Source organism: Peromyscus californicus, unplaced genomic scaffold (genome assembly GCF_007827085.1).
Source record: "Peromyscus californicus insignis strain IS unplaced genomic scaffold, ASM782708v3 Scaffold_17__1_contigs__length_78620276, whole genome shotgun sequence".
Classification (NCBI taxonomy): domain Eukaryota; kingdom Metazoa; phylum Chordata; class Mammalia; order Rodentia; family Cricetidae; genus Peromyscus; species Peromyscus californicus.
Genome location: NW_026294469.1, coordinates 10,780,116 through 10,800,856, shown reverse-complemented (window position 1 = coordinate 10,800,856; position 20,741 = coordinate 10,780,116). Strand labels below are relative to the sequence as shown.

At 42.4% G+C, this 20,741-nt stretch overlaps 1 protein-coding gene across 1 annotated transcript in view; it reads left to right on the top strand.

Moving 5' to 3' along the window:
- B4galt6 (beta-1,4-galactosyltransferase 6) overlaps positions 1-17,667 on the top strand; it is a 67,521-nt gene extending 49,854 nt beyond the window's left edge. The window contains exons 5-9 of the mRNA XM_052741605.1: positions 1,529-1,645; positions 9,684-9,871; positions 12,952-13,074; positions 13,255-13,356; positions 13,622-17,667. Coding sequence (XP_052597565.1) covers positions 1,529-1,645; positions 9,684-9,871; positions 12,952-13,074; positions 13,255-13,356; positions 13,622-13,769 — 678 coding nt within the window. The 3' untranslated portion in view covers positions 13,770-17,667. The remainder of the gene's footprint in view (positions 1-1,528; positions 1,646-9,683; positions 9,872-12,951; positions 13,075-13,254; positions 13,357-13,621) is intronic.
- The last annotated feature ends 3,074 nt before the right edge of the window (positions 17,668-20,741 follow it).

The following is a 20,741-nucleotide window of genomic DNA, read 5'->3' as shown; positions in this document are numbered from 1 at the left end:
AGGGGCCAGAGGACAACTTTCCGGTGCTGGTTTGTCAGCCATTCTACCTGATGTCTCATCTCCCCTGCCCAATATCTCTTAGTTGCCTTAACTGCTTTCGGAGCCCATTTGTATTATGTCACAGGTCGGCAGCTTGTAGCCAGAGGGAAAGTCAGGAGGGTTAGATTTTGCCACACCTCCCACTGATAGACCTCGGGTAAGGGACACAGTGAGGACATAACCCTCACCACGTAACTTGTCCTCCCCTTGGACTTTCCTTAGCCGTCCCTGCATTCACTGTGAACCAGGGCCCCATGAGCTGCTTGGCTGCTTGTTGATTTAGGAATTCCTCACATGAGCCGACCATCCCGAAGCCCAGCAGTCCCCGCTGAGCACCCTCAGTACTCACCACGTGGGGACTAGGGTGGCCTTATTGATGCTGCTGTAGCATCATCCAGGTCCTCACAGTCCTGAGCTCAGAGATATCTTCTGGGGAACATCAAATGGGAGTGGTGTCCACAGGGCATCAGAATCACGGTGGGTCCTATGACTTGTCAAATGTAACACCGCCAATGGCAGCGTGGAAATGCCAGCCTCGTAGACTGTCACATCAGTGAAGGAAAGAATCATAGCCTTTCTAGTCTAGATGCCCTCACATTTACTAAGTGGGGTCGTCTTCTACTTCTAAGGAGACCCTTGACTCAGTCTTGTCCCATTTGCAACTCGGGCAATACACGTGGCTAAATGTCATTTTTGTTTGTTTGTTTTCTTTTTCTGGTGTTGGGAACTGAATCCAGGACCCATGCATGCTAAGCACGTGTTTCACCTCTGACTACACCCCCAGCTCTACTGTTGACTTTTTTGTTGGTGTTAACAATGTCTAAGGTCATGTCCTGATTTTACAAGTAAAATGAGTCTCGGAACTTAGCATTCTCAATTATTTGTAGTTTTTATTTGTTAGGGTTAATATATTAGGTCTAGATAAAAATTTCAACAAACTCCAGGTTTATGGCTCTTTCAGAATCCAGAATATAAAGTGGCATAGACACGTTTTAATAACCTTTTCATTTGTTAAATTGTTTGAAAATTTGGTGATTTTGGGAAATTATCATGTATAGAAAATTTACTGTGTTGATATCAAGTTTTAATAACAAGTTAACAGCTAGAATAAAGCCAGTTTAACTCAGAAGTTAAGGAAAGTGAATTAGAAGATGCTTTAGCTTTGTGAAGGTCAGAATCTGACCTATAAGATTTTGCTTCTCTGGCAAAGTTTGAATCCTAGAAGTTGAGAGTATGTGGGGGGCGGGGCAGTGAGTGATGCTTCAGAATTGTTCAGAATGTATCTGTCCCTTCTAGCTTCACAAGACCTTAATAGGAGTGAAGCAAGGGCCACACCTGTGTGAGCCCACAGTGTAAGTCTGATGAGAATATTCACAAGCTGTGACTTGAAGGCACTAGACGTCTCCAAGGCTATGCTGCTGTGTACACTTGCAGGGCTTGCTGAAACACTGCCTTACTCACACTGCAAGTGTTCTGTTCTGTTTTCAAGGTGGCAGTTCTCATCCCCTTCCGTAACCGCCATGAACATCTTCCAATTTTTTTCCTGCACCTGATTCCAATGCTCCAGAAACAGCGGCTGGAATTTGCCTTTTATGTCATCGAACAGGTGAGGACAGTTTTCAAAATGCCACTAAATATTCTAGAACTTTGTAGCCAGAGTTTTCCTGTCCCGACTGCCCGGTCCCAAATAACTGACTCAGAGGCTGAATATTAATTACAAATGCTGGCCCATAGCTCAGGCTTATTACTAACTGGCTCTTACAACTTAAATTAACCCATTTCTATTCACCTACATTCAGCCATGTGGCTGGTGGCTTTATCTGTCCTCCAGCATGTCCTGCTTCCTCTTCCCTTCTTCCTCCCAGAGTCCTCTATGTCTGGCTGTCCCGCCTCTACTTCCTGCCTGGCTACTGGCCTGCCAGCTTTTTATTAACCAATGAGAGTAATACATATTCACAGTATACAGAAGGATTGTTCCACAGCAAAACTTCAACTTGAGATGGAGTTTGATTAAGACTACCCAGCCAAGGTCCATGGGTGACTTGTCCTGATTAGGATTAGAGTTGAATGAAATCATATTTGGGATTGAACCTGTATTTTTTTCTCACAATTGCAATTTGGTCAAATGAATTGAGCAGAGGTTATGCTTGACTTTGAAATGATAGCTTTGATATATATTTTATGGCTTTATACTGCCAATTGGATTGTCAAACTGGTTTATAAGTAACTGGATGATGTTCATCCTACAGGATTAAAGGCTGAACTTGTAACGTGGTTCCACTTCTGCTTTTCTTATGAGTTTGCTTTGTTCTTAAAAACCTCCACGAAGGGCAATTTACTTGGGGACATTGCTTCTTTTGTAAAAGAGGATACTCAGGAGTATTTAGTCCTGTGCAGCTGTCTGGGGCTCATGATGGTGCACATCGGCGTGTTATCAATAGCCTGTCCTATTCTGAATTATGCATGCATTCATTATGTGAATGACCTCAGACATATCCACTGTGCTTTGTTTTGAAAGTGCTTTCCATCTCTGACCTATTAATTTAAATACAGAAAGTGAAGGATAAAGGTATCATATTGTTTTTCCAACGTGAAGCATTGATAATTCTTGATGGGAGATTCGTTTGTCTGGGGGAACTACTGCTGGCTAGTCTTGAAAGCTAATATTGCCTCAACCTTATTAGGTAATTAAGGGTGCCTTAGTAGAGCCAGGTAGGAATCCTTAAAGAGAGAAGTGGTATGTAATGGACATTTTCTGTTCTGTCTTTATAGTTTTCCATTTTCATAATTATGTTTCTTGGGGGCAGAGTCTTGGTTGTTTCTGTTGTAGACCCACATATATAGCTTGTCAGCTGCACTTAGGCCCACGTGAGCGATAGAACACTATCCCTTTCATGGCAGAGACCAGCTCAGTAAGGAAATGCCCATCCAATGACTGACAGGTCAAAGAAATGACATAGAGAATCAAGTCTGTGATGCCCAGGATCCCTTCCAGACGGGAGTCTAGAGTTCAGAATAAGAGATACCCAGGAAGAGAGTAGATTTAATAAATAAATAAATATTGGTAAAGCAAAAATCAAAACAAACAAAATAACTTCATTCCATTTGCCTTGAATGGATACTATGCAAGCTGGCATAGTCTACATCGAACTGAAGTGACCTTGCCTTGGTGTCGCAGTCCGTGTCTTTGTTTAAAGACTGTAAGTGGAACGAAAGAATTTGGTTGTTTTATTTATATTCTTTTGTAAAGCGCTATCTCAGAAACCTGAAATAGTGCACTAATCCTCGAAGAGAGAGGTCTCCACTGACTCAGGCCTCTCTTTCTGTAACCTTAGTGGTAGGCAGTGTACTTTGTACTGATGTATACTGACCATTTCATTTCTGTTGCTGTGATAAAATACTCTGACAAAAGGCCACTCAGGGGAAAGGACTTATTTTTAGCTCACAACTCCACCTTAGAGTCCATCATGGCAGGGCCTTAAAATAGTCATTACTCCCACAGTCGGGAGTTGAGAATAAGAGACTATGTGCTCACCTGCTGGCTGGGTTAGCTCGGCTCCCTTTTCTCCACTCACCCAGCTCCAGACAGGCAGGAAGCAATGCCACCTACAGTGTGAGCTGGCTCTACCCACACCAATTAACGTAATTATGATCCCCACGGACATGCCCATGGGCCTTCCCAATATAGATGGTCCCTCACCGAGGCTCTGTTCTCGGGTGATTCTAGGTTGTGTCAAGTGGACAATTAAAGCTCGCCATCATACCGGCCCTTCCAATCACCTTGCAGTCTTTCCCACACTTGTCGTGGTTAAGGAGTCTGTAGAGTCTTGTTGCATCTTTCATTTTCCCTACTGATTAAAGGTGTTGGTCATTTTTTTTTTATGTCTTTGCTGTTCATGTAGATTAGGAAGTCTCTGTTTAGTCTTTTTCTGCTATTTTAATGGAAATGTCTTTTTGTTGGGTTGCAGAATTCTTTGTGTATTCTAGTTGTAGGTCTTTTGTGAGTCATGCTTGGTGAGTATTCATCTTCAGACTGTGGTCTGCCCTTTATTTTCTTGATAGTGTTTGTTTTCTTCCCCTTCCATGCTGGGATCGAACCCAGGGCCTTGCACTGCTATTTAAGTACTCTACCACTGAGATGCACCCCCAACCCCAGGCAGGGTGTTATTGAAAAGTAAAGGTTTTAATAAGGTCCAGTTATTTGATTTTTTTCCGTAGTTCCTGCTTCTTGTTTTGAGGTTGAGAATGGTTCTCAGATACTTTCAGAATGTTTTCCTTCAGAACGTTTGTGGTTTTAACTCTCCTATTTGGCCTAATCCCTCTGAGTTAATCTTTATATGTGGTGTGAGGTAAGGATGGAGGGTTGGGTGTTTTTCTTTTGGCCTGTGGGTCTTTGGTTATTTCATCACCATTTATAAAACAGCTCATCTTTTTTCTCATTAGCCCCTTTGTTGGAAGTGGGTTCGTCCTTGTGGGTTTAATAACCTTACAGACCTTTATCTCTCACTTCTTCTTCAGAGAGGAGGCAAAGCCATGCACACCCCTGGATACTCTGGCTTTCTGGGGTCTCTTCAGTTGTCCTGTGCTATCAAATGTATGTCCCTGGCTTAGTATCGATCAAGTCTGAGATTCAGACCTAACAGACTTGAGAGTTAAAATGCACATCTTAGGTGCTCTGGTAGATGTCTTCATCACATACTTAGTCATTCAACAGCACCAAACACCAGGGAGTGCTCACCTCCTGCACGTTATGGGTGAATGATGTTTCAAAAAGGATAACTAGCAGTTTCTGATCACAATGTAGATTCACAACTACAGCCATCATGAAAGTAGGTTAAAATTCTGACTTGTTATCATTTTTAAAAAGGTCAATTTTTATAGGATAAGTTGCCATGTCGGAAAGTACACATGCTTGGGCCAGGCATCAGTGCACATGCCTTTAATCTCAGCTCTTGGGAGGCAGAGGCAGTTGGATCTCTGTGAAAAGGCCAGCCCAGTGTGTACAGGAAGTACCAACCAGGCAAGACAGAGCTACACAGTGAGATCCTGTCTCAATGGGGTGAGGAGACTACACAAGCTAGAGACATGCTAACATATGCACTAGGGATAAAACTTGAAGGGTCGTGTTAACCACATAGTAAAAGCTGAGAAGTTTTGTTTTTTTAATTCAGAATAAACCACCAAAGAAAAACCTTTAATTGGATATTATTCTTCAGTCCTTAGTAAAAATAGTCTTCAGTAGAAATCAGAATATTTGCCACAAAAAATAGCAGCCTTTAGTAATACACACTTTGTTCATTATTAATTTTGTTGTATATTCTACTGAGAATGGAGGAGACATTGCAAAAGAGCTTCTTATAGAAACAGGCAAGCACATTTAATGGAACAGGACAGAAAGTGCAGAACTCACTTCCAACAAAGGACTAACTAGGAAGATTAGCTGTATTATAAATGCTGATGAAATATCTCCTCCACAGTCAAGAGCAGAGAGAGATGAGTACACTCATACCTGCTTCTCCTTGTCTTCTCTGTTCTCACATAGTTCAGGACCCAAAGCCAGGGAATGGCACTGCCCACAGTGGGCTTGGTCTCTCCATGTTAATCAGTACAATCAAGGTAAATCTTTCACAGGCATGCCCACAGGCCAGCCTGATCTGTAGACAACCCCTCATTGGGGCTCCCCATCACACCAACTAAAGCCCCTTACTGTTCTGGAAGGGAGAGATAGTAAATTATCATGTCATGTGCAGACAGCTTTAAAGAAAAACCAGTGGGTTCTGTGTAGAGAATGAGCCATAGGTGAGGCAGGAAGGAAACAAGGAGACCAGTTAGAAAGCTTCTGCAGTCATCGAAAAGGATATAATGATGACTTGGGCGCTGGTGGCACAGGGCATTGTCAGCAGTGGTTGGGTCGGGTTTTAATTAGAGTAGAATTATTTAATGATACAATGATATGCAGTGTGAGTACTAGGGAGATCTCCTTGACTTTTTAGTACTTTAGTCTTAGACATGAGTAGGCAGCCACAGAGCTCCAGGTTTTAAAGAAAATGTCTACAAAGGAGACACAGTCAAGCGAGGTAACGAGCGAACAAAGAAACCCCAAAGACAGAATCAACGAAGACTCACAATCGGGATCCATGGAGCTAAGGGCAAAGTGAAAGATCATTTCTGAAATGGGAATGGTTTGCCGTAAAGGAAGAGCCGTCAGAGTACAATGTCAGTGGAACTGAAATGTGGTAGGTGAAAGCTTTTGAAAGAACAGCTAGGAGACAAAATAACTCCTACAGTAGAACTAAAGCATAAGGAAGTAGAGTGTAAAAACACCTCACCTGTTTGAGGATAACGGTCCTCCAAGAGGCCCATGGGATGCAAGGTAAGCTGCCCGAGGAACCACTACCCAGAAGTAGTCTTGAGTGGAGAGTGGGTCATGGGCACAGGCTCTCTGCTCTGCTCAGAAGAATTCGATTTCTGTAGATGATGTGGTCAGCATTGTAAATGACCACTGGCCTGCTTTATTTCTGTTCATTTTCCCTAGTACTAGGGATCCAGCACCGTCAATATCTCCCACCTACGGCTTTTCTTAAGTCACCAAGTTTCGCCGAGATTTTTTTTTTTTTTTTTTGGTTTTTTTTTTTTTTTTTGGTTTTTCGAGACAGGGTTTCTCTGTGTAGCTTTGCGCCTTTCCTGGAACTCGCTTTGGAGACCAGGCTGGCCTCGAACTCACAAAGATCCGCCTGCCTCTGCCTCCCGAGTGCTGGGATTAAAGGCGTGCGCCACCACCGCCCGGCTGAGATTTTTAATATATTAATGTAGTATAATAACTAATATATTCACTCATTAGAATTCTGGAAGAACCACAGCAGGAAAAAATTTTAGGAGTGTGGAAGCAAAGGGCTAAAGAAAAAAAATAGAAGAAAAATTTCCAAAGCTGGGCATGGTGGTGCATGCCTTTAATTCCAGCACTTGGGAAGCAGAGGGAGAGAGGTCTTGGTGAGTTCGAGGCCAGTCTGCTCTACATAGAGAGTTCCAGGACAGCCAGGGATACATAGAGAAACCCTGTCTCAGAGAAAGAGAGGGAGGGAAGGAGGGAGGGAGAGAGAGAGAGAGAGAGAGAGAGAGAGAGAGAGAGAGAGAGAGAGAGAGATTTCCAGAAGCAACAAGCATGTGTCTTTGTGTGAGATCCCTCACAGTGCACATGTGAATAAATCACACATCCATTATAAAGCATAGTATTTTCTAATTTTAGGATAAAAATGAAAAAGAAAAGATTAAGAAGACTATAGGAAAAAATGACAGATAGGAATCAGGAATGTATGAACTATCCTGCCATTGCAGGTGCCTAGAAGCCTGACTTACAGATTCTGGAGAAAGAAAGGTACTTTGTCCCAGAACTTTCTACCCAGAATGTCAATACAAGGGTAGAGTGTGGCATTTTCAGCCATTTGTTGATGAAATACACACTGCACACACACATGCACGCACGCACGCACACAAGAAAGCACACATGCGCGTGCTTTTAATAGAACCTTCTGAAAGACATACCTCAGCAAATTAAGTAAGCCACATAAAAGACAGGGGTGACCAAGAGCGTGAAGCAGCAGGCTGGATGAGAGCCACATGGCTGGCCCAAGAGGACAGTGGGGATTGAGCTGAGGAGACAAGGAACTGAGAGAGGATTTGAAATGTCTGTAATTACATCAGTTACTAAAGGTGTGGCTTATATGGACTGTCCTTTCTAGTTATACAGAAAACTAGTTCATCTCTTCCACAAAGAAAAAAAATCAATTCACTCAGCACTGAAGAAATATGTACACAGTGCTAATAATGTACACCTCATTAATTTAACCAAAAATCCAAGGCAACCATATTGGGAGGTGGGAGGGAAAGGCAGCGATATGGTTTAACCCCTCTGCTTCCAGAGTAGGAAGTCTAGAAAATGTCTAAAGTTAACCAAGCAAGAGATAGCATCCAGGTGTGGACAGGGACGCCAGAATAAACATGCCGAAGAGTTGCAGCAGTGTGCTATTGGCTGATGAGGATGGGTTAGATTCCTCTGAATAAACCTCTAAGTATTGTGTCCACATTTAATAGAATCAGATTTTAAGACCTTAGAAAAAACAGTTTATCAAAGCCGATACTAATGTGCCAATAACAATGTTGTAATTTCCCTTCCTTTCCTTATAAAAGCAGTGTGCTTTCTGTGACCTTGGGTTTGTGCGGAACCTGCACCCCCACACTGAGTGATGTCTCTCCCAAGGCCACTCTCTGATGGCGGCTGCACTGAGTGGTTTCTTCACTCCTGCCAAAATCCTCTTGTTGGGGAATGGTTTTGTAAAATTTGCTAAGGCATTTGTAAATGTCTTTCATCTTCCTTAGATGCCGAAGCAAGCTCTGCTGTTTGCAGCCGACTTGTATCATCATGATGAATAAAGGAAGGTGGTTGCAGTAGAGGAACTTGGATTTTATGTAATAAGTTCCTCTGTTGTGTCCGTTAATGTGTTCTTGTCTTACGATAAGCAGGAACAGAGGGTAAAAAAAGAAACTGTTGCAGTGCACTGTAATGTAGGATGTCCACAGTAGGAAGGAAGCTGGGTGTGTGTTGTCGAAAATGCTCTCGGTGGACTGTAAACATCAAGGCTTCAAAGTCCTTCAGAGTACATCTGTCCTTTCAAGAGGATGCCCATCTTTACTATGTAGAGAATGGTCTGCTTGTGAGTCGCCTTCAGTTTCCTGCCTTCATCTTTTCCCCATCCCCCAGGTCAGGGAGCAAACCCAGGATTCCAAGCATGCTAGGCAAGCATTCTTATCACTGAGCCACACCCTCTCCCTCCTATCTTAATAAAAATAGTTTATTTTTATTACGTTAAGTGGGTGTGTGCAATTGAATGCAGGTCCCGAGGAGGTCAGAGACATCAGACTCCTTGGAGCTGGAGTCACAGATGGTTGTGAACTGCATGACGCGGGTGCTGGGAACACACTTGGTGCCTCTGTAAGAGCAGACGGGGCTCTTGAATGCCGAGCCACCTAGCTTCGGAGCACCACCTCGGTCTTCATTTTTAATACCGTAGAAAGCAACAGTAGAAAGGACTTTCTTAAAGTTGTTTTTATGTGTTCTTTGGTGTAATTTTTTAATTTTATCTTTATTTTTTGGTCAGATATAATCTGTGAGCTGGCATATTTGAAGAAAAGCAGAAATACAAGTTGATATGTTCATATATTTGCAGTGTACCAGTAGAGTGGATAGTAACAGCTATCCGGTTTTCTTCTTTGTCATCAAAATACATCCTAAGTAAATTTAAACAGTCTGCAGCCCCGTGCCCTGTGACGGCATCATCAGTCAGCGGCATTGTACATGTGTAATGGCTCTCCCCAGGGTGTATCGCCCCGTGATAGAGAAGCCATAATTTGTGTATGACTTTGTAATGTCTGTACAGTGTTGGTCACTCAATGACACCTCAGAATGAACCCTCCATTAGTAAGTGGTGCCTGGCCATGTTTGGAAAGCCTGACATATGCTTCTGACTTGTTTATTTCATTACCAAGATATAATTATTACTTGACCATGATACGACAAATTAAGAAGTGATGGAAAATATCACATGACCAAGTCTGAGTACATTTCTGATTTTCTCTGCTCTGTGGAGACCGGCACACAACCGTTCAATCGTGCGATGCTCTTTAATGTGGGTTTCAAAGAGGCCATGAAAGACAACGCCTGGGACTGTGTGATCTTCCACGATGTGGATCATCTGCCTGAGAATGACCGGAACTATTACGGATGTGGAGAGATGCCGCGTCACTTTGCAGCGAAGCTGGACAAGTACATGTACATGTGAGTAGCACTCCACTCTTGATGCTGTACAGTGTGCTTGTAGCACACTGGGACTCGCGCTGAGACTGCTCAGGACCCTGAGGGATATCATCCCCCATTCCAGCATGTGCTCGGGAGCCAGGACAAGGACTTGTTTGTCCATTTGCGATCCCACAGAGGTTGAATGTGGCGCGGTGGGAAAGAACCTGGCTCCTATAGTAAGCACATAGATTTTTTTTTTTTTTTTGTTTTTTTTTCGAGACAGGGTTTCTCTGTGTAGCTTTGCGCCTTTCCTGGGACTCACTTGGTAGCCCAGGCTGGCCTCGAACTCACAGAGATCCGCCTGGCTCTGCCTCAGTAAGCACATAGATTTAAAAGTGGGTTCTTACCCCTCAGGGCTTGCTTAGTCTCGGGGTCCTCTCAAGGTGGCTTTTCTTTTCCTTGGACAATTGAGACCATCTATGGGGCTGCTTGCTGGGATCACATACCCTAATCCTAGCTCACTGTGTCCTAGCTGTTTGACCTGTACTGGCTCCTCAGGGATGGTCCAGCGTCCAGACCTGCCTTCTGCAGACCACCTGTTCTGTAATTATATGAAGCAAATGTCCCCCTCCCCGTGTGTGTGTGTGTGTGTGTGTGTGTGTGTGTGTGTGTGTGTGTGTGTGTGTGTGTGTAGGCAGGTATAGTGCACGTGTGTATGTATCTGAAGGCCAGAGCTTGCTGTCCTGTATCTTCCTCAGTTTTTTTCCATCTTATTTATTTTTATTTTTATTTTTTTGGTTTTTCAAAACAAGGTTTCTTCTGTGTAACTTTGTGCCTTTCCTGGATCTCGCTCTGTAGACCAGGTTGGACTCGAACTCACAGAGATCCGCCTGGCTCTGCCTCCCGAGTGCTGGGATTAAAGGCGTGCGCCACCACCGCCTGGCCCCATCTTATTTTTGAACCTGGAGTTTACCAAGTGGTTTAACTGGATGGTCAGCAAGCCTTGGGGACATGTCTCATCCCCAGAGCTGGGACCACCGGCCCAGCTTTTTATGTGGGTGCTGGGGATTCAAACTCAGTTCCTCATGCTTACATGGCAAGCACTTTGTCTAGTGAGTCATCTCCCCAGCACCCTAGAAATACCTTCATTGCATAAGTAATTGCTACTCTAAGTATACAATCTGAAGCGGTCCAGTCAAAGTTAATGATCCAGTATTGACAGAAGGTTTGGGCAAAACACAGGCAGATGACTCAGACAGGAACTTCTTAGTTATGCCTTACCATGGATAGTGCCACCGCATGTAACCAGATATCTGCCTTTTTTAAGGGCAATTTTGATTGGCATATCCATTGCACGCACACAGTGACACGGAGATGTTCTTGTATAAGTGCATCACACTGAGGACTCTGTTCTCCTTCCTTCCTTCCGTCATCCTCCCCCTCCTGATTTTCTCATTCCTTCCCCAAGAGAGTCATGCTCCCACATAGATATGCTCTTGTGTATCTCCACAAGGGCTAGGGTTCTGCAGGTGAGAGAAACTGTGTAATGTTTGTCTTTCTGAGTTGGACCTACTTTGCTTAATATAATGGTGTCTAGTGCATCCATTTTCCTCCGAACCACTGGTTCTCAGCCTGTGGGTTGCAACCCCTTTGGGGATCAAATATCAGATACCCTGCATCTCAGAGTTTTACGTTACTACTCATAACAGTAGCAAAATTAGTTACGAAGTAGCAATGAAAATAATCTTATGGTGTGGGTCACCATAACATGAGAAACTGTATTGAAGGGTCGCAGCATTAGGAAGGTTAGGAACCACGCTCTAAACAGTGCACTTTTTTTTCTTTTATGGCTGACTAAAAACCCACGTATTTTTGCACACATATTTTAAAAAGTAGCAACAAGTGCTGGTGAGGGTGTCGGGGAAAGAGAAGGTGGACATTGCTGGTGGGAATGTAAATTAGCCCCGCCGTTGTGGGAGTGAGCATGAAGCTTCTTCAAAACCAGCAATTCCTGGGGCATAAGTCACAGCCAATTCTTTGGAGCCGTCCAGAGGTTTAGATGTAGGTGGAAGCTTCTTAAGAAGTCACAAAGTTGTAAGTAGAGGATGGCAGCAGAGGGATGGTGGTGGGCAGGAGGATGCTGAGCATGGCTGTCACTGTGAGCATCCTTCTGCCCGGAATGCAACTCCCAAAAAGTTTCCTCTGATAGCGCCCCCTCCACAGGCACATACACAAATAAACAAATGTAATAAACATTCAAAATGTTTCAGAGTTTGACCAACTCCTTGGTATTTGAGCTAGAGAAAGTAGGGAAACTAAAACCTAAATTAAAAAGAAGGGGTATTTTTTCCTCTGAAGACTAGCCCATTAAAAATAACTGTGTTTGGAGCTGGCGAGAGGGCTGAGCAGGCAAAAGCGCTTGTGGCAAGCCCGATGATCTGAGTTTGACCTCTGGGACCCACGTAGTAGGAGAGAAAGCCGACTCCTACAAGTTGTCCTCCTCCAGGGCTCCTACAAGAAAACCTGACCCTCTCCAGGGGCAGCATGGCACCCCCCATAATAAACGTGTGGAAAATGTTTTAAAATTATATATTAAATATCTACGAGTATTTTGTGAGTTTAATTCAAAGTGATAGAGTAATTTTACAAATAGCATTTCATTTCAAAATTAAACATGTATTTCTTCCTGATTTATATTTATTCTGTTCCATGTAACAAATAATATGCTTATAAATAAAATCAGTTAATATTTTAAAATGCTTTTAGCTTAGCAAGATCTAGCATTCCATTGAGAGTTACTAGCATGTTTAAACACATTTTTTGGTGTGAGAATAATATGCACTTTTTGAACCCTGGGCTTTGAGTCATAAAACAAAAGTACTATTAAATTTCAGTTGCCATGCATGTTTTTGTTTACATTTAGTACTTGCTTTGCTGTTCTGTGAGAATGTTTCATTTCTCTGGTCACATTTTCCAGAATAATTTCCCCCCTCTAAATCGGCTTGTTTTTGTGAAACTAGAAGTGTGTGTGTCAAAGCTTTATGAGAGGTGGAGCTGACTTTCTGAGTGGCCGGCTGTCCTGACTGATGTGGACCACTGGGTCGTGATCTCTTTTGCAGTCTTCCGTATAAGGAGTTCTTCGGTGGGGTGAGTGGCCTGACCGTGGAGCAGTTTAGGAAGATCAACGGCTTTCCCAATGCCTTCTGGGGCTGGGGAGGAGAGGACGATGACCTTTGGAACAGGTACGGTGAGGCACAAGTTGCTTTAGTAATTGGGTTTCTAAATTCTGTATAGTTTGTAAATCACATCTGCCTCTTCTAAGAAAGGAGACTTTGGGCTGGAAAGTTTGGAGTTCTTAAATTTGTTTTTGTTCTCCCTTTTTGTTCTGAAATTCATTCAGTCCATTTTATATTGCCTTGCAGAGTTCACTATGCTGGGTATAATGTAACCCGGCCCGAGGGGGACTTGGGAAAATACACATCTATCCCTCATCACCATCGGGGAGAAGTACAGTTCTTAGGGCGGTAAGTTTAATGGTCATCTCGAGACTTCCGGGCTTCAAAACTAATATACTGCATGTTTAAAGAAGATAAATAGAAGGAAGTTACTTCCATGATCAAAGGTCTCTTTAGCAAATGTTTCTGGATTGCTGGGGTGTGTGTGTGTGTGTGTGTGTGTGTGTGTGTGTGTGTGTGTGTGTGTGTGTGTTGTGTATATAGAGAGATACAGACAGATAAATGTAGACAATATATGTTTATATTCTTACCTAGTTTACTGCTTTTTCTTTAGGTATAAATTACTAAGGTATTCTAAGGAGCGTCAGTACATCGATGGATTGAACAATTTATTATACACGCCCAAAATACTGGTTGATAGGTTGTATACGAATATATCTGTAAACCTCATGCCAGAGTTAGCTCCAATTGAAGACTATTAAAAGAAGTCTCTCATGGTGGGGTAGACCACAGTGCTGGATTGTGAACTTGGCTTGGAGTGTACTCTGCATGGAGGTTAGAGATTGACATGTCTCAATGTCCCAGTCTGTGAAAAGAGCCAGCAGTCCTTAATGTTTACAGCGTGGGACTCCATACCATCACACTCCCCCACTCTCCTCCCTGCTTTGGGGCATCCTCCATGGCAAGCATTGTAGAGACCTGAACCCATTGCTTGGGACTGGAAGTGAAGAGAGCTCCCTACAAAGAGAAGATTTTTTTATACTGAAATCTATAATTTAATTCAAGAGAATGCTTTTATTTCTGTTCAAAACATATTTTGTACATATGTGATGTAAATTAAATGTGTTCAAATTGTTGAAAAATAAGATGTCACAATTTTGCATGTGATTGGTTATGCCTTCATTGGACTTTTATAGACATTTTTTATTTGCATGGGGAAAATTATGTAAATCTATGTCTCGAAACAAAGGTTCAGCCTTGTATGGCATGAAGGAAGTGCCAGCGATGGATACAGTAACTGTTCTGCTGGTGTTCAGCTTTAGACCTTCAGCCTCCTGTGGACGCAGGCCCAGCCCTCTGAGGGCACGGAAGGAAAGAGGGAAAGATGCGCACAGCTTTTCTTCCTGCCAGAATTACCTGGTTTGGTTTTGTTTTGTTCTGTTTTTCCTTGCTTGCAATCTCATCAGATTTTGCCAAGTCAACAGCCATACTGTTTATGCGCACTGCATGAGTATTACCAAGAAAACCTTCAAAGTTGTGAAGTGACATGCTGTACAGGACCTCTTCACGTTAAATGTCTCTATGTACCTCCGATGTAAGTGTCAGGGATCTTGTGCCTCAAAAAAAAAAAAAAGTTCCCAAGGTTGTCTTTATATACTGTATTTTTTTTTTCAGTTTCATAATGAACAGCATTATTATTTCCAGTTAAGAAGAACAAAAGAGAGTATCTTCTTTTAAAAACTTTTTTTAAGAATGAACTTAGGGAAAACCCAGTTGTGCTTCTACAGATGAATTCTACTATTAGATGAGAAATTAGATACTCTATTTTTATGAAGATAAATGCTTAGATTAAAAATAACTTCAACTTTAATTCTCAAACGCACACAGTTCCCCTTTCATATCAGCCAGTCATTGAAACTATTTTTTTCCACTTTCAAGAAATCTCCAGTGTTATTAAAATTTTCTCATCAAAAGTGTAATTTAATGCCGCCCCCCCCCCCCTTTCTGTGGCACTGGGGATTGAACCAAGGGCCTCTAGACTTACCTTAAAATCGGTTCATTGAATGTGTGGATACTGTAACTTCTGAAATATGTCTCACTACCTACTGCCAAGTTCACTCATCCTCAATTTGGATGAGGTTTTCCATGACAAAACGACAAAGCCCAAACAGTATTCTTACTTTGAAAATGATCCATTATAAAGATTCTTGAAAAGGATCACATATTCTATGTAAGATCTTATCTCCCATACTTTCATAAATTTAAAACAGAACACTGTAGCTAGAGTTTTCCTGCCTGGCCCACAGTCAGGACAAATCTCTATCACCCGCCAGTCCCACAGCCGCTCAGACCCAACCAAGTAAACACAGAGACTTATATTGGTTACAAACTGTATGGCCGTGGCAGGCTTCTTGCTAACTGTTCTTACAGCTTAAATTAATCCATTTCTATAAATCTATACCTTGCCACGTGGCTCGTGGCTTACCAGCATCTTCACATGCTGTTTGTCATCATAGCGGCTGGCAGTGTCTCTCTGACTCAGCCTTCCACTTCCCAGCTTTATTCTCCTCCTTGTCCTGCCTATACTTCCTGCCTAGCCAATGGCCAATCAGTGTTTTATTTATTGATCAATCAGCAACACATTTGCCATACAGAACATCCCACAGCAGAACACCGTCTACCTGTAAAGTGAACCTTCCCCAAGAGTGAGGAGGGAGGGAATTCTGGGTGTGGGAGACTCTGCTCCCCTTTTCTATCTAGTGTTAAGATCTTGGCTTGCAGTTGTGATCTTCTGTCATAGTTTTGGTAATGCTAATGGCCACAAGCCAAATCATACAGAAATTAAAATCCTTACCCTGTCTGTCATGACACCAGTCTTTCCATGTTTATTCTTAGAAGTGGTTCTAAAATATTTACCTTTTAACTTTTTTGTTACTCAAAATAGTGAAAAATCAGAACTTCTGCCGATGAAGATATTTGTATGTTATCCATTTATTTTTCTGTGGCTAATGCAGTATTTAATTTGACAGAATGACAGCAGATTATAGTATTACTGTTGCTGAGGGCTTGTGAGACAGGGATACAGGCAGGTGACCCAGAGCTGCTCCCTCCTCCCAGTGCTGGGGAAATTGACACCGTGCTGAATCTTACTGAGGAAACACATTTTATAATGTGGACGTTGGGATACCGTTTTGAATTGATACACAGTTCACTGTTTCAGGAAAATTCAGGACCCCAGGTAATCTGCCTTACTCTCTTGGATTACATCTGGTATTAATATGGCTTCAGGAATTGGATGTAAGTGTTTTTGTTCTGTTTTGGTGTTGAATCAGGTGAGCCAGCCTATGAGAACCACCTCACCACTTTGTTTTCTATTTTGCTTTTTAAATTCAGGCCCAGAATTATTTTCAGTTATGAGCAGTGACCTATATAAGTTCCCACGGATGACAGTTTTGCCCAGTTACCATGGTCACCTGACAATAAATCTCTTCCTTACATATTAGCGGAAGCAGACAGTCTGATACAATCACATCTACCCCGGTGGTTTTCACTAGGTTTCTATTCCCCATGGGCTGGCTGCCTTGCTAACTGTGGCTGTTTAAAAGTTTTGTTTTGTTCCCTAAACAAGTCAAATCAGAAAGTTGAAACTTCTCTGAAATAAGGAAGCTGCCATCTGATAACTCATCTGTCAGTTGTCTTAGTCTCAAATCCAGTGTGGACACAGAGATGCTGGGAGGTCCTCATGGCCCTGGGGAAATCATATGATGCCTTTGAACTAGAGAAAGAAATCATGACTGATGGGCTGTTTATCAAAGAAAGGGAGAAAGTATGTGCATTCATTGTAACATTCTTTCTGGTTCTCAGTGAAGAAGTCGTTAAATTCTTTGCCAAAACTAGGGTTTGAATGAAGTGACTTTTTTTTCCTTTTTATAAATACATTTTCTGCTGTAGACCTTTGAGCTGGCTCAGAGAGTAAAGGTGCCTGCCCCAAGCCTGGTAGCCTGAGTTTCCTCCCTGGGACCCACAGTGTAGGAGAAGAGAACCTACCCCTGCAAGTTGTCCTCTGACTTCCATATGTGTACACATGCACATGTACACACACACACACACACACACACACACACACACACACACACACACAGGTGCACACACATACAAAGTTAATCAAAAATTAATTAAAAATTAAATTGCTGTTTGTATTTTATGAAAAGGTATTCACTAAGAAAACCTTATTTATAAAATTTAAGTACAGAATTATCTATTAAAAGCTTACATTCCCTATAACCATCTTAAAACAAAACGGAAGCATAGCCAATACAATAGTCTCCCTTTGGAGACTCTGAGAGCCGAAGCAGATTCTGTGTCATTGTATTGGACCTTGTCCTGTTCCTTTATATACCTGTCAGACAAACAGCACTCTAGATTTCTTGCCTTGGGTTTGCAAATTGTCAATTGAGAAGCAAACTGTCACAGTGTTGTTTTTCAGGAGGTGGAAGTGTACTTAAGATTATTTATTACAATATAAAATGCTTCTATGTAAGTGCATTGACGTAAATGCTAGTGATTCCTTGCAATCTTTTTTTTGTCTTGTTTTGCTTCTCATGGAAATGTTTGTACTTTTTTTATCATTGTCTTTTATGAAATATAATGTTCTAAAGACTTTGTGTGGAGATGTCATTGTTTTCTCTCAGGATGTCCTGGGGATTTCCCCCCCCTCCACTCCCCCATCCCAATTTTGGATGCATTATTGATGACTTAGTTGATATTAAGGGTGCACTCTAAAGATATGGAGCTCAAGCTTAAACACCCTCACTTGGTGCTCATCATAACTCCCCCAACCACACTATGATTTAATACTCATCCATACACCTGGTAAACCATAGTATCAAGAATTAGTCGGGGTTGAGATGAACGAGTGGGTCAAAGTGTTTTCCCCACAGATGTGAGGATCTGAGTTTGTCCCCAGAACACATGTGATGCCAGACTTGGTAACACATGTCAAATCCCGTGGTGAGATGGGAGATGGAGACAGAATTCCTGGAGGCTTGTGGGACAGCTGGCCTGATGTTTGCAACAGTAAACAACAAAAAGGACCCTGACTTAAACAAGGTAGAAGGCAGGGATCAATATTTGGAGTTGTCCTCTGACCTCTACCTGCAAGGTCTCACACATCCCAGGCTGGCCTTGAACTCACTGTGTTGCCAGAATAGCCTAGAACACCCTATCCTCCTGCATCCACCACCCAAGGGCTGGGATCTGACTGGGGAGATGACCCAGTCAGGGGCACACACTGCCCTTCCAGAGGACTAGAGTTCAGTAAGCACGTACCAGATACCAGATGACAGGAATGTACCAACACGCCCAGCCTTCAGACAGTCTTAAATTATATTTTGATGTCCTTGAAGTATGTTAATTAATCTAATTAGTTTAATCTTCAGTGTTTCATCTTGTGTTCTAGAGGCTCTTGAAGGAGTTGCAGCCAATATGACCCTCAAGGAACATCCATCTTCTGAATGTAAAGCTGATAAGAGTGGGTAGACCTGAGGAGCACATGCCATCCACTAGGCCGCACTTGCTCATGTGTTTCTGAACCTCACTGTTGGGGTGACTCTTCCATTGGTAGACGGCTTCCCAGCCGTAAACATGAACTCTGAAAGGGTAGTTGAAATGACTGTTCTTCTGCACTAGACCTTGATGGATGGTAGTAAACTCTTGGGAAGGCTTTCTGGGAAGACTCATCCATGATTGACAAAGGTTTGAATTTGGGGATCACCTGTCATTAGCTAGCAAACAGTAAGCTTTTCAAGTTGGGCGGTTCTTGGTTTAGTGAGCTTCTGGAGGGTCCTGGGGATGATTAAATAAGCCAACACTGGGAACAGGCCTGACATTCCCAATGAGAACTAGATTTGTCTCAAGTCGCTTCTGGCTTTATGATAAATAGCCTTTCTTCTATGCCAATGGCCCTGGGTTATGTTTGGGAAATATTTGGCCTGGTGTTCTTTGATTGTCAGAGATGTTGACAGAGGTTTTGCATAATTACACAAACAATTAGTAAAACTGGCAAAGGCCCACGATCAACATGTATAGTAGTCGTAGAAGAAATGTGGCAACTAACAGGTGCAATACAGTTACCTCACTGCCAGCTAACGCAAAAGGGCCATGTAAGAAGAAGGGGAAAGAACATTTCACATCTTAACCATGTCATGTCAGTACCATTGCTCAAACATTGCACGCATGCACACATACACACATATACACACACGCACATATGCACACACCCACATGCGTGCACACACATTATTGTGAAGAGGCTGAGACAAAATGTTTATGAGTTATTTTTATGGTAATCTCTCTCACACCTGGCCTCTCTGATTTTCTTATTTTAATGTCTTTTGAATATTTTGTAGGCTCACAGGGCCAGCTTACAAAATGGTTACTGAAGAGACTATTATTTCATTTATTATACTCAGGAACATCCTAAACTCTTTCCATTTAACTCCTCTTTTGATTCTCACATCTCTTCAGAAGTGAGAGCGGGCTTGGGAGTGAGAGTAGATTCATTTTGCAGTTCCAAGAGGGTCCCGGGCAGAGGAGAGGGGAGACTCGCTGCTAGGCACTCCTGCTTATTCAAAAGGAACCAGAGAAGGGAAACCATTGAAGGACTGTTGAGAATTTGTAGAAGTCCATACGTCCCAGGACTTATCAGCCTACAAAATCATTTCTAGAAGCCAATGTGTCACAGGAATTTTTTTCTGGGGAAGATGTGAACAACATCCCCTCCCTCCTCTAAAGATGCTAATCACAAACCAAAGTACATTCTGCCTCAGTTCACCCTGGGAGCCAATGAGTTTATTAGGGTTATGTACTTAGCAGGGGGGATGAGTTACTGAGCAGGAGCATGAGTGACACCCCAAAGCAGCCACACTGCAAAGTCTCCACCACATGTGGATGGTGTCACCCCTTAGATGGAGCCTCTTACCCCTAGTTTTTCCCAGCTTATATACTAGCTATGGACAATTAAGGCAGCCTTGCATACAATGGCTGGAAAGAACAGCCGGATACTCAGGTTGAGGGTTCCATGACCTGCTCACCCTCCTAGGAGAAAATGTTAACAGTTCTGTCTTGATGGACTCTCAAGAGCTGACCTCAAGAAGTTGGTGGCAGTTTGGCTCAGAGGATAATACTTTATAACACAGTTTATAACTTTAGATTTTAAGTCCAAAGAAATTCAACAATTTATAAAGATTTTACCCACCCACGAGTGTGCACACACTGATTGTATAGTGTGAAGGGTCTCACTGCTTCTAAGAAAAAAAGAATATGGCATTGCCTATATAGAGAATTTTTATAAGTAATAAAAGCTATCCAAAGGACTATTAGGAAAAACGGGAGGAAATAATCAAGTAATTATTTGTTAATAATGAGTTTTTAGTAGCTACTTATCTAAAAAATTCTTTTAGAAGTCATTACTGGAAGTGGATGTAATTTCACTCTATGCCCTGAAGCTATAAAGCATTATAATTACGAATCCCACTGAGGAACAAATTGAACAGGAATCATGGAACCAGGAAGGACACATTCAAGCCCTTCAATTCACTTCTTTTACTTCTATTAGATAAGAAACAGAGATAGAAAATCTTCTTCCTTCCATCTTCCCTCTCTCCCTCCCTCCCTCCCTCCCCTTCCTTCTTTCCTTCCTTCCTTTCTTCCTTCCTTCCTTCCTTCCTTCCTTC